General features: G+C 42.7%; 2 protein-coding genes across 2 annotated transcripts in view; one reads left to right on the top strand and one right to left on the bottom strand.

The window, feature by feature from the left end:
- The window catches only part of nt5dc1 (5'-nucleotidase domain containing 1), a 124,045-nt gene that overhangs the window by 3,347 nt on the left and 107,915 nt on the right, over window positions 1–12,783 (top strand). The window lies entirely within an intron of this gene.
- col10a1b (collagen, type X, alpha 1b) lies at window positions 39–5,910 on the bottom strand. The gene is made up of 3 exons (XM_072362795.1): window positions 5,778–5,910; window positions 5,235–5,364; window positions 39–2,479 (listed from the first exon to the last, which is right to left on the bottom strand). Exons 2-3 carry the CDS (start codon window positions 5,347–5,349, stop codon window positions 624–626), a joined length of 1,971 nt encoding a protein of 656 aa, XP_072218896.1. The 5' UTR covers window positions 5,350–5,364; window positions 5,778–5,910; the 3' UTR covers window positions 39–623.

Raw genomic sequence — 12,783 nt, 5'->3', positions numbered from 1 at the left:
TTTATTGAAGAGCAAAATAAACTTCACAGGCCAAAACATTTTTTCAAAGTCAAACTTTTATTCCATGTTATGGTCAGTAAGTGGTACATAACTTAACACATCCAAAGGGACATAGTTAAAAAAAAAAAAACATTTTTAATTTCTCATAATATCGTTTTTTTTTGCTTGTCAAAGTGCTTTTGAAAATGTGTTGATCTCTTAATATATTACAACAGTTATGCCTATCTTTTGTATGTATATTACAGGAACATCCTTTAAGAACAGACATTTTATAAAAACACAAATAGAAAAAAATCATGCTGTAAATGTTCCAGGCAGTTGTAGAGCACCACTTAAGATATCTTCCATTATGTTTCCATGTAGGTTAAAATTGCTATGACACAAGGTGAACAGGGGACAGGTATTAATGTGAGCCCAAAAAATTTTGGCATCACATACATGTCAGTTAATCGAGTAATTTGTTAGCAAATTGAGGACCTTTGAAGATTTTAATGAGGCATTTAAACTTTTAAAAGTTGTAAAAAGCCAATTTACAATCCTAATTAAGAATGTTGAAAACTTATCTATTCCTCTGAGTTGTTCAATGTTTTTTATGGTTTTGAGATTTATTGGGATTTCCAAAATCACGTTGAGGCAATTAAGAACCCAGAGAAAGCACAGTGCACATTATCTGCAGCAAATATACCGTTGCTCTCCTCATCAGGGACCTGGACGAAGACACGGTCACCTGCATGCAGCATAAGAACAGCACTGCCTGACATCTGATCCAGGAAACCCTGGTTGTACTCATCATAGATGAAAACAACTGGTGCCTCATTTTTATATAGGGCCACCAAAGCATTGGCACCGTTCACATGCATATGAAAGCTGAAATAGTAAATGCCTGGGATTTGGCAGGTAAACACACCAGTGTGGGGGTCATAATGTTGCTCCCCATTGTACAGAACCTGGCTGAACTGAATAGGGGTTCCGGCTGGGGGATAGGCCACAGTCAGCACAGCACTAAAGGCAGACACAGGGGCCTTCATCATCTCATGAGGCATCATAACCTCATGGGACTTGATTGGCATGCTCTTCTCATGGTGGTAGACCACCTGTCCTGGTGGACCTGGTTGACCAGGTGGACCAGCCGGACCAGGGAGACCATCTTGGCCTCTCTCACCTGGAAATCCAGGGGGACCTTGAGGACCAGAAATTCCTTTGCTTGTCTGGCCAGCTGGACCTGGTGGACCAGGAAGACCTGGGTGGCCCTTGAGTCCAGCGGGTCCTGATTGACCAGGGGGACCAACTGGTCCCATAGGTCCTGGCATTCCAGATTCACCACTTTTACCTGGTGCTCCAGGAGAACCTGTGTGTCCTTTTAGTCCAGGGGCACCATTTGCACCAGGAGAGCCTGGGGCACCAGCATTGCCTTGTGAACCTTTTGGACCTTGAGCACCATTATGACCTGGTATTCCTGGAGGACCTACTGCCCCAGGAGTACCTGGTTTTCCAGAGGAACCGTGAGCTCCCTGCTCACCCTTGGATCCTCTTGGGCCTGGTGCACCTACCATACCAATATCACCTTTGGGTCCCACTGGACCTGGCTCACCCTGAAATCCTCTTGCACCCTGTGGACCAGCTGGGCCAATAGGACCAGAAGCACCCGGCTGACCAGTAAATCCAGTTGGGCCCGGCTCTCCTTTTTGACCAGTTGTTCCTGGAGTACCAGGGGCTCCCCTGCCTCCTGGTATTCCTGGTTCACCAGTTTTGCCAACACCTGGCATGCCAGGGGAGCCTGGCTGACCAGCAGGACCCTGGGGACCTTTGGCACCCATTGGTCCAGGCGTACCTGGGGTACCATTCTGGCCTGCTTTCCCTGGTGCTCCTACGCCGGGAGATCCAGTGTGACCCTTATGTCCTGGCAGACCCATTGGCCCTGGAGATCCATCTCTTCCCGGCATGCCAGCCTTACCAGGTTCCCCAGGATATCCGTTGGCACCAGGCTTGCCAACCCCTGGTTTACCTGGCATACCAGCTGGGCCCATTGCTCCAGTTGGGCCTTGTGGTCCTTGGGCCCCAGGAGCTCCAATGCCTCTTTCTCCCTTGGGACCAGGGAGACCGGGGATACCAGGATGCCCCTTCAAACCAGCCTCTCCTCTTGGACCCATTGCACCATGGATCCCAGCTGGTCCAGGTTTTCCTACAGCAGAATGTCCAGCAGGTCCAGGGGTTCCAGGTGTACCAGGTGCACCTCTAGGACCCATTGGTCCACTTGCACCAGGTGAACCTCTCTCCCCAGGAAGCCCCGAGCTACCTGGTTTTCCGGGGCTACCTGGGGTACCAGGTTTACCCATTTGAGAGTGGCCTGGGGTTCCTGGAGGTCCTGGAGGGCCCCGTGGTCCTGTGTGTCCAAAACCCTTTTCTCCAGGAGGTCCAGGTGGTCCCATTGGTCCTTGCTCACCTGGAGGACCCGCAGGACCTGGCTGCCCTGCAACAGCTAGGGAATAAAAAATGCAGTATGTGATGGAATTATTCAGGTAAAATTGTACACGTCATATTGTCAAATGTATCTCATTTAGTTATCCTTACTTCAGTTTGATGTCTAGAATTGGAATTATTGAACTGTTAGGCTGATGTTCTATGTCACAATGTGTAATGCAAAAATGCTGCATCATGAGTTCTGGCCAAGGTATTAACAAACTGAAACTATGTTGTTTTCTAGAAGTAACTTCATTTCAATCAGCTCATGACTTTTCAGTGTAATATGTAAAATGCTTGATCCTTGAATAACCCGAGCTTTGGTGTTGAACTCCATCACAACCTGACTTAAAACACTGCTCTCTATGATTGTGGTGTGGGTTTTGCTGATAGCAGTTGTGTTTTTTCTGCCTTAGTCTTCTCAGGAATTGTGATCTGAAGTGACATTCTCACCAAACGGATGTGTGCTGGTACAGTAACCAGCACACCAGTTAACGTGCCTTCTTTCCTGCTGTGCGGTGAATGTATAGTTAGTACTTTCCACCATCAACATCACCTTGATGCATTTATTTCCTTATTGTGTAGTGTATAAGGGAAAGGTTACATTAGTACATGTATATGCACTGGAGTGACATATAATATTAGTTTATCTTTCTGGAGGGTATTGTGTACTAATGTGTACTTTTCACAAAGTAAGAATAAAGATGAACATTTCCTATCAAACAAATGTAAGAATGAATGCTCGCTGTCCTCTGCTATATTGAAAATGTTCATCCCTGTATAGCATTTGGCAGTAATGCAGATGAGGAGCCTAATAGATGGGGAATGATGAAAAATAATGTCCCCTGTAAACCATAGTTCATGAGGGTATCCAAGTGTTTTTACCCTTGATTTTTTTATTTTATTTAGATTTTTCTTTGTTTGATTTAATCAGTGAGGGGTTTCTCACAAACTGAACATTTATATTGCCACTTGATGTATTGGACTACTTTGTAACTGGTTAGTTTAAAACTAGTATAGCTTTGCCTATAAATGTGTAAAATTGAACTATAGTTTAAGTTTTGAGTTGGCTCTAATGCTAAAATGGGATTAAGCATCTAGAAATCTCCTCATTTTTGGATTAAACGAGAACAGCTGTAATACTACATTTCTGTGAAACTGCTGGAAGGGAAGAAGGACTCATAAGTCAGGCACAACAGGACTTGCCTCTCTTTTGAAATGTGTTGAAACCACTCTAACAAAGCTGTCATTTTCCTGCCACATAAGGGCTGAGCCTGCATCCCACAGAGGATGTTTGCGCCAGAACCGGACCTTTTGGCAGGCAGTAACACCACAAAGTGAAGGTGACGATGACCTTGGACCTGAACTTTATGAATATGCATTCAGTGTTAAGTTGCTTGAGTAAACAGCCCCACTGTCTGAGTGTTGATTTGTAATTTAGTCACAGATTGTTATTCTTTTAGTTTTACAGTGGAAAGTCTGTTCTGCAGAGTGAGGCTCCAGTAAATGTGCTGTGGCTTCTTTGTTAGATTCACTGTTTGAACTTGTGAGAGCATTTTTCTGCAGCTTCTGTTAAGTTCAGGGTTAAGTGGTGGGATTTTGGTGCCACATAGCAGTTGGTGAGGATGTGCCTGCAACATGGTACCAGCATCTGTTTTGGATATTAGTCAGTTATGAGCTCCCATTGTTTTTATGTGCGTTCTAAATTCATATAGAGGGATGAAGGCATCAGAACCTCTTCAATACGAAAAAGAAAAATTCTTTACAGCTGAATGCAAAAAATCAGTCATTTCCTATTTGGAGTATAACATGAAATGTTGATATATTCTCCTTGCAGTAACATCATGACCACTTCTTTGATACTTTTTGTTATTATGACTCATGCGGTACCGATGGCTTTCAGGATCAACTGTTATTTATCCACTACACAAGAACTCTTCTACAGCTACACCCCAACTCAACCCCTCCAATGCACAATTCTACACATACACAGCAGTTCAGTGTACCTGCTTGATAGCACTTAATTAAGGAGGGTGGTGCTCTACAGCTTTCACTTACTGACACGTAAGAGCCAGTGGTTCAACTGGGTGTGTGACAGGGGATATTACCTAGTGGTTAGGGTAATGATGATAATAATGTTGGGTTAATGATCTGAATTTTCAGCTATTTGAGAAGTTTACAGTCTGTAAAAAAATCAACAAAAAAACAGCTGTTTTCAGGCTTCATGCAGGTTATCAGGATTAAGGATTTAACATTATGGTTTTATTTTGCAGCAATAATCCAGCACAGTGACTTTCTCCTAGTTTCTCAGCAAATTTAAGGTCCACTGTAGACTGTCCATATGATTTAATCTGTGTTCGATGTTTTATGCCTTTAGTCGGCAGCATAAGTGGAGAGAAGCAACCTCACAACACCCCAGCAACTTTAATTTGACATCCTCAAAACTACTCGCTCTATTTTTTGACCACTTCCATTTTCTGTTAAAAAGGCAAAAACATGCAACAAATGCCAGCACATCACCGAGCCTTAGCTGTGGTTTTCTACCAGTATAATTAGTTTGAGCTGTTAAAAAAACAAACCTCATGGAGTGTGGAGTTGATGCAGTTTTGCAGCACAGCTCACAGTCATTTGAAATGACAATAAGCTGGACTTATTTTCATAGTTCGACTAAAGATGAAAATATTGGTCTTATTTTAGCCGTCTTGCTGATTGCAGCATAGCCTCCCACACAACCACTACACTGTAATAACTGATGTGAAAAGAAGCGGACTCACCGTGGCTCTTGACGGGGTAGGGAACCTTGGTCACTTTTGGTGCATAGTACCTCTCAGGGGTCGCCTCAGCCAACGCCAGGAGGACGAGTAGAAGGCTTGTTACCCTCAAGTCCATCTTGTGAAGCTAAACCTTCAAAAAAGATGATTAATGAGAAGAAGGTATGATATTATTATCAATCACATGTAGTATAAGATCTTTGACTTGTGTCACTCCACAAGCGCTCATGACTGAAAATTTTGGAACTATTCAAAAGTTCTAAAGTAGCGACCAAAGTGTTTTATTTCCTAAACTTCATGAATGTAGATTTTTTTGTTTTAAAATTCTCTCACAATGAGGACAACCTGCTTTTTAAGTGTATTTCTTCGGGTAAACAGTCACAGGCACAACTTCTCTCCCAGAGTAACCTCAGCTTTTGTATATGGACCACAACACTTGTTATACCTGCAACCCCCGACTCCCCCCCTCCCCTTCGTTCAGAGCCAGACTGCAGTCTGGAGTTTCCCCTCATGTACTTCACTGAAAACAGGCAACAACCAACTTACCGTGAAGGTTTACGCTCCAAAGAAACAGTAAGGGGAGTCGGGAGGCTGCTGTCCCAGTACGGTGCTCGTATATCCTTAGTTGTTGAGTCTATCTGCCTATCTGAGTGGCAGCTGCTGCTTCACAGGGCACTGGGCTTAAGGTATTTATACTGAGCTGGTCTCCAGCATCATGGAGGATCTACGTTGCATGAAGGCCCTCCCTGCTCTGATGTCATCTTTAATGATGGGTGCTATGTCCCAGGGACGCCTGTCTCTTCAGAGTGATGGTCCTCCCTTCTCTCCTTGTCTCCCCTTTCTCCATCTGGTTCTCTCTGTCTGTGTGGAGCAGCAGGGAGGGGATTCCTGCCACTCCCTCTCCTTCTGGATGACATTTTCACTGATTGTGTGTTGATTAGTCTCATTGGGGGGGGGTCAGGAGATAGTGACTGTGCAGATCAGAAACAGCTTTCATTTGTTTCTTGTGCTACATGTCATTTGTCTGTTTGTGCTTTTTTTCCCCTAAGGATGACTGGTAAACTCCCAACATCAGTTTCCTGATTCTTAATAGCAAATGTGGGTGTTTTTAGTTTTTATGTATTAAAATGTCAAGTTATTGACCATGTGGCTTGTTACAGGATGTTTTTCTGGAACAGTAATGACTGTAAGTTTGACAGTATTTTCCTCATGTAAGAAGACTCTGTGCAGTGCAAAGCTACTATATTCAGTCAGCTTTGGATAAATCTAAAATTGATATGTTTTCTTTTTAAACTTTAATTTATATGCTTTAAATGTCTTTCAGGCAGCATGCACTACTTTGGATGCATTACCAGTCTGATGTTGATTTGTGTGTGGGTTTTAAATTCACCACTGTTAAGCCTGTCAGGGTGTGTATTGTCCTGGTGTTTGTAAAGTGTTCTGAGGTGAGATCTACTATGCAGCTTTCAGACACCAGGGGGCAGAAGTGAGATTTTGTTCTCAGCTGCTTCATCCTGTGAGAATCCTGTTGGAACACTACATGATTTAATTTCAAACACACATCTATCTATCGATCTATCGATCAATATATATATATATATATATATACACACTCACCAGCCACTTTATTAGGTACCTTGCTAGTAAAACGTATACCATTGGAGTACAGTGAACCCATTGGCCAAGAAACCAGTTTGAGATGATATGAGCTTTGTGGCATGATGCATTATCCTGCTAGCCATTAGAAGATGATACACTGTGGTCATAAAGGGTCAGCAACAATACGCAGGTAGGCTGTGGCATTTAAACGATACTCAATTGGTACTAAGGGGCCCAAAGTGTGCCAAGAAAATATCGCCCACACCATTCCACCACCACCACCAGCCTGGACCGTTGATACAAGGCAGGATGGATCCATGCTTTCATGTTGTTTACACCAAATTCTGACCCGACCATCTGAATATCTGCTATTGTCCAATTTTGGTGAGCCTGTGCGAATTGTAGTCTCAGTTTCCTGAAGTTTAATATGATATTGGCCCACCCTTTGCAGCTATAACAGCTTCAACTCTCCTGGGAAAGCTTTCCACAAGGTTTAGGAGTGTGTTTATGGGAGTTTTTGACCATTCTTCCAGAAGCACATTCGTGAGGTCAGACACTGATGTTGGACAGAAGGCTCTCAGTCTGCTCTAATTCATCCCAAAGGTGTTCTATCGGGTTGAGGTCAGGACTCTGTGCAGGCCAGTCAGGTTCTTCCTCAACAAACTGGCTCATCCATGTCTTTATGGACCTTGCTTTGGATCATGTTGGAACAGGAAGGGTCCATCCCCAAACTGTTTCCACAAAGTTGGGAGCATGAAATTGTCCAAAATCTCTTGGTATGCTGAAGCATTCAGAGTTCCTTTCACTGGAACTAACGGGCCAAGCCCAGCTCCTGAAAAACAACCCCACACCATAATCCCCCCTCCACCAAACTTTACACTTGGCACAATGCAGTCAGACAAGTACCGTTCCCCTGGCAACCGCCAAACCCAGATGCAGCTGCTCAGCCATGGTAACCCATTCCATTAATCTCTCTACGCTCTGTTCTTGAGCCAATCTGAAGGCCACATAAAGTTTGGATGGACTCTGCAGAAAGTTGGCCACCTCTGCGTACTATGTGCCTCAGCATCCGCTGACCCCACTCTGTCATTTTACGTGGCCGACCACTCTGTTATAATACCACTGACAGCTGACTGTGGAATATTTAGCAGCGAGGACATTTCACGACTGGACTTGTTGCACAGGTGGCATCCTGTCACGGTACCACGCTGGAATCCACTGAGCTCCTGAGAGCGAGCCATTCTTTCACAGATGTTTGTAGAAGCAGTCTGCATGCCTAGGTGCTTGAATTTCTACACCTGTGGCCATGGAAGTGATTGGAACACCTGAATTAAATTATTTGGATGGGTGAGTGAATACTTTTGGCAATATAGTGTCTCTCTCTCTCTCATATAGAGAGAGTATATATAGAGAAATGTATGTAACTGATAGATAGATAGATACTTTATTAATCCCGAAGGAAATTCAAAGTTGTGTGTAAGAGCCCTGAGTGGTCCAGCCACTGTGTAGACCGTCTTCTGACCGTCTCATTTAAACTACCAACATCCCAGCAGCAGCAGATGAGCGCTCTGTGAGCCGTAGGCATCCGTGGTAAACTCCTTGAATGAAATGACAGAGTAGTGTGGGCGTGGAGTCGACCTTTAACAACTTTCTACGCTGCAGATATGGCAGTGCATCTCACCATGAAAGTGGCTTTGACCACAGGCTGCTTTTTGTTTCAATGGGATCTTTTTTTGATCGTGTGTCAGAATTATTACCTCTGAATCTAAATCTGTTCTGTGTGAGGTTTAATGTAAAGGAATACTTAGATCCACATGCTGTTTTTGGGTAAATTCACACGTTGCATGGTAGAAGTTAGTCACTGAACATAAACATGCAATTATGAGGTAAGTTGAACTGTATGGAAAGGACTTCTGACACAGATCTTATGCTCCTGATAGGGGGGTGGGAAGGGTCTGCTGTACCCATTGTTTTGCCCCTCGAAACAGCTTCACACCAGACATGACTTCATGTTGCTTCAGTGACTTTGAATAAACTAATGATGACAGAACTCCTACATGCTCCAACACAACTTTCCACATTGTCTGCTGATAATTGTTTTCTGCACATTTCTGAAGAAACAGTTTGCACTGTTGTCATCTGGGTAAAGCTGAACTAATACCCCTAAGAGTATTTATCCTACCATGCAAACCTTTTTATTGTTTTTTACAGCTTGTGCCAGTTTTTGAAGTTCATATTGCAAGTGAGTGCTTTTATATCTTCTATTCCTGAAGATTAGAGCTGACCAGGTGTTTATCCTGTTTTCGGGTTTCATTGTGTTGTTGTTTTAAGCAAATACCTAAATAAAGCTGCTCTATGCATTCTACAATTACAACTATTTAACTATCTACTACAATTCTACTATTCTAGAAGACACGCTTAGAAATTCAAACAGTGAGGAACACATTGGTGCCACTTCAGGTTCAATGTGAAAGAAACAACACTCTCAAATGGCACATACAGCATGCACTGGATTAATTAATGACTTTTACTGAGCTTAAAAAATATCAGCAATATTTCAGCTGGCATTCATTTTGCGTTTTTATTTTTGCCTTTTGTTTCCCAGTAAATTTGCAAATTTGGTCAATTTTTCAAATGACAAAAATTTTGATACAGATTCTTTATGAAGGAATTTGTTCATTTATTTTACGTTTATCTATGATGTAGCACCCTCTGAAGCAGAAAAAATAGGTCCACAAAGAAGTGCGTGTCTCTTCCAGGTGAATCCTGGAGGAGACACGGATCTCCACAGACTCTCCCCATCCCCAAATGTCTTTGCTCAGGACAGCTAAACTGACTGTAAAGTTTTATGTAACACACCCATTTAAGTTGTCTTCTGACTAAAAGTTATGTACTATCAAGTTTATAATCATGAATGAAGTTATTTTCCTTGCATGTCACTTTTGCCCCTATAAGCAAAAGACAGCAATGGTGGGTTCACCATGCCGTCGTGGCAGCTGTCTGTGTTCAGATAAAGTGAATGATAGAGACCAGGGTCCATCTGGAGCTTTTAATATGGTGGACAAACAGTCCAGCAGAGATGCATGTTAGCATTTCTGTTCTGCACTTTCCTCTTACCTGCAGGCTGAAATACAATTATGGGATTTCTCAGTATTGGACTTACATTGGCATATTTGTTAGCCAGGCTTTTTATCAGTTTAATTTCATAGCGGTACACAATAATGACTCCCTTGGCCTTTCGGTCATATTCATTTGTGGAACATCCCCCACGCAAAGTTTCTTAGATTGGACAAAGCTGTGCGAGCTGGGGCAAAGATGATCTTTAAAGTAATTTAAGTTCCAAGTTGGAGCTGCTGTAGTTCAGTCTTGGTCCAACACATCAGCCCAGCACACTGTGGCTGCTCCATAGTTTTTCCTTCCTCGGATCACCACTGGTGCGTGCAGCACTGTTATTGGTGCCTGGAAGCCTTTGACTGTAGCAGATGCTCCAACACAGTTGGCCTTTGTGGGCCATCACTTGTTCTGATGACACAGCATATGAAAGGAACACCTACGATACCCTCCATGATGTTAGGACTTTAGTCACGTTGTTCTTTGAGTTCCCCCTCTGCTCCTGAGTGTAAAATTCTAAATCAGAGAATGTGATGTGATTAAAGTGCACATTTCATTCCATTTTCATACTATTCAGTTCCACCGTGTAGAAATGACACACTTTTTATACATTACATCATCTTATCTGGTTTAACAATTGTGTAATTATTGAATTTGATGGTTTTTTTTTGTATTTTTCTGTCTCTGGGATGTGTTTCCTCCTTCTGGCCCCAGAGATTTAAGGACGTCGGACCCTGAGAAAAAGGAAATAATTGTAGGTTGATGAGCACAAATCAGCAAAGAAGAGTGGAAAGTAGATGCTAAATATAGAGTGAATTTGTAAGTGGCAAAGGCTTATATTTAACATTTTAATAAACCAGATATGCCACTAAGAGGCACTTGGAGCTTTATGAATGAAGACACAGAACCTGGACCTCCTGGTTGCGTGTTGGCCGCAGTTACAGGGATCCAAAGACAAAAACTCATGGTTGGAAGTTTGACCAGCCTGTGGAGAAGTGTAATTCAGAGTAGCAACCAAAAGCCTTCACTGCAATTTTTAGAATTTTCTTGGTTTTTTTGGAGTCATTATGAAATTATGGAAAAGCTTGTCTCGTCTGAGAGATGAACGAAAGCCAGAGATGCTGAGCTCCTCGCCAAATCAGATTTTTCCCTCATTTTAGGATTTACTTTAGGAGCAGGTAATGACTTACTTTAAAGCTAATTATCTCGTTCAAAGCTTTTCATTTTTACTCTAGCCCCCCCTTTCCTCAGATTCAGCAGTTTTTAAAGTGGTTATGTTGCAATTGCTCAGTATTTTACATCATTAACCAAGCAAGTCGACAGTGTATATGAAAACTGATTCCACCTCTTTGTTAAATGATGACAGTTTACTGTCCAAGTAAATATGAAACTTTTCATCAAATAAGGTTTTTCGTTTCCTACCATTTTGATAAAGATTTATTAAAACTTTATTTATGTAACACTCCTGACAATTTCCCCCCAAACTACAGTGCAGTTTCTGCTTTTTAAGGAAGTATGAAGACGTCAAAGAACAAAAGGCTTGTTAGGCGTAGTTTCTGTGAAGCTGTTTTTTGCATGATGGCTAACTTTGCCTTGGTTCGTTTGAACAGGCAGAGAAAACAGTTAATTTTCCACTGTGGTCCAACATGTATTTGTGCAGTTTTACAACAAGAGGTGCCATGCTCACAAACTGAGGGGCTGTTGTATGCTGTTGGCTTGGCCGAAGACTGGGAACTAGTCTGTGTTCTACATGCCACACCTTCTGTAAATGGCCACCAGAAAGAATGTGTTTCCATAGTTCCACACTGGTAACTATAACCAGGATTTCCTCCAGATGGAGCATGTCTGGCAGGCAACCTCACCAAAGAGAGCCCCCCCCCCTCTGATTTAAATAAATCGATCTTTTAAACGCCAAAAATAACGCCAAACTGAAATAAATGTCCACCTCATTTCTACAGTTCCATACTTGATTAAAGGCCAGGGAAAAGTTGTTTCTGTGACAGGGATTCAGACATTTCTCTGAAACTCCTGTTGTGTCTGTTGCATCAGAAGTTCATAGTTATTACAGCCTGCCCTCCCCTGCATCCTTCTGGTCGTCAGTGTCTCTGGGATGCACAGCAGAGTGAGTCTGCTGCCAACTCACTATGGAGGTGGTGTTAGTGGTGAGAAAAGGTGTTGGAGGCCAAACCCAGTGTCTTAAACAGTTCCAGCGCTATTATGTGTGTGTTTTTGTGGAAGGAGCGCTAGTGTTTACCAAATTACGCAGGGCTCGAAATAATTATGGTCCACAAAGACAAAAATAGAAAGAGCGACGACAGCTGGCAGGTCCTGCAAACTTCACAAGCAAACATGTCGAAGAGCTATCTCTGTTTCTAAAATGGATTTAGAGACACTGTGAATGAGAAAAATGATGGAATCCAAAGTCTGGGTGTGGGGTGGAGCCACAGTGACCCATCAATGAACAGGCATACGGAACGTTTCCTTGATTCAGTTGACCTAATCTGATTCTGCATTCTCCAAACATCCATGAAGTTTCTATACCTGCTGAATCCAACTCAGGGTCACGGGGGGCTGCAGCCGTTCCCGGCTGTCATTGGGCGAGAGAATCATTCTTCAAATATGTCATTGAATTTATAAAGAGCAAAATTGTTGGCTGTGTTCGGAGTTCATCAATTCATGAGTACGGATTAAAAAAGAAAATATTTATGTTTCATATTCTATTTCTATCATTTTCAGTGCTCAGAATGTGTTGGTCTGCAGGATTACTTCACTTAGAAGAGCTGCTTCTGAGTGAAATGACTGTCACGGGAGAAGTGCAGCAGTAACATCTGAGCATGCAGAA

Source organism: Leuresthes tenuis, unplaced genomic scaffold (assembly GCF_036924035.1).
Source record: "Leuresthes tenuis unplaced genomic scaffold, fLeuTen1.0.hap1 SCAF_13, whole genome shotgun sequence".
Taxonomy (NCBI): Eukaryota; Metazoa; Chordata; class Actinopteri; order Atheriniformes; family Atherinopsidae; genus Leuresthes; species Leuresthes tenuis.
Note: the sequence above shows the minus strand (reverse complement) of the source record. Positions and strands in the feature narration are given on the sequence as shown.

Bases quoted from the DNA above. Each gene is read 5' to 3' on its own strand.
- col10a1b (XM_072362795.1), bottom strand. From the start codon at position 5,349: ATGGACTTGAGGGTAACAAGCCTTCTACTCGTCCTCCTGGCGTTGGCT. The intron at 2,480-5,234 runs GTGAGTCCGCTT...TTTATTCCCTAG, and splicing joins CTACCCCGTCAAGAGCCACG to CTGTTGCAGGGCAGCCAGGT.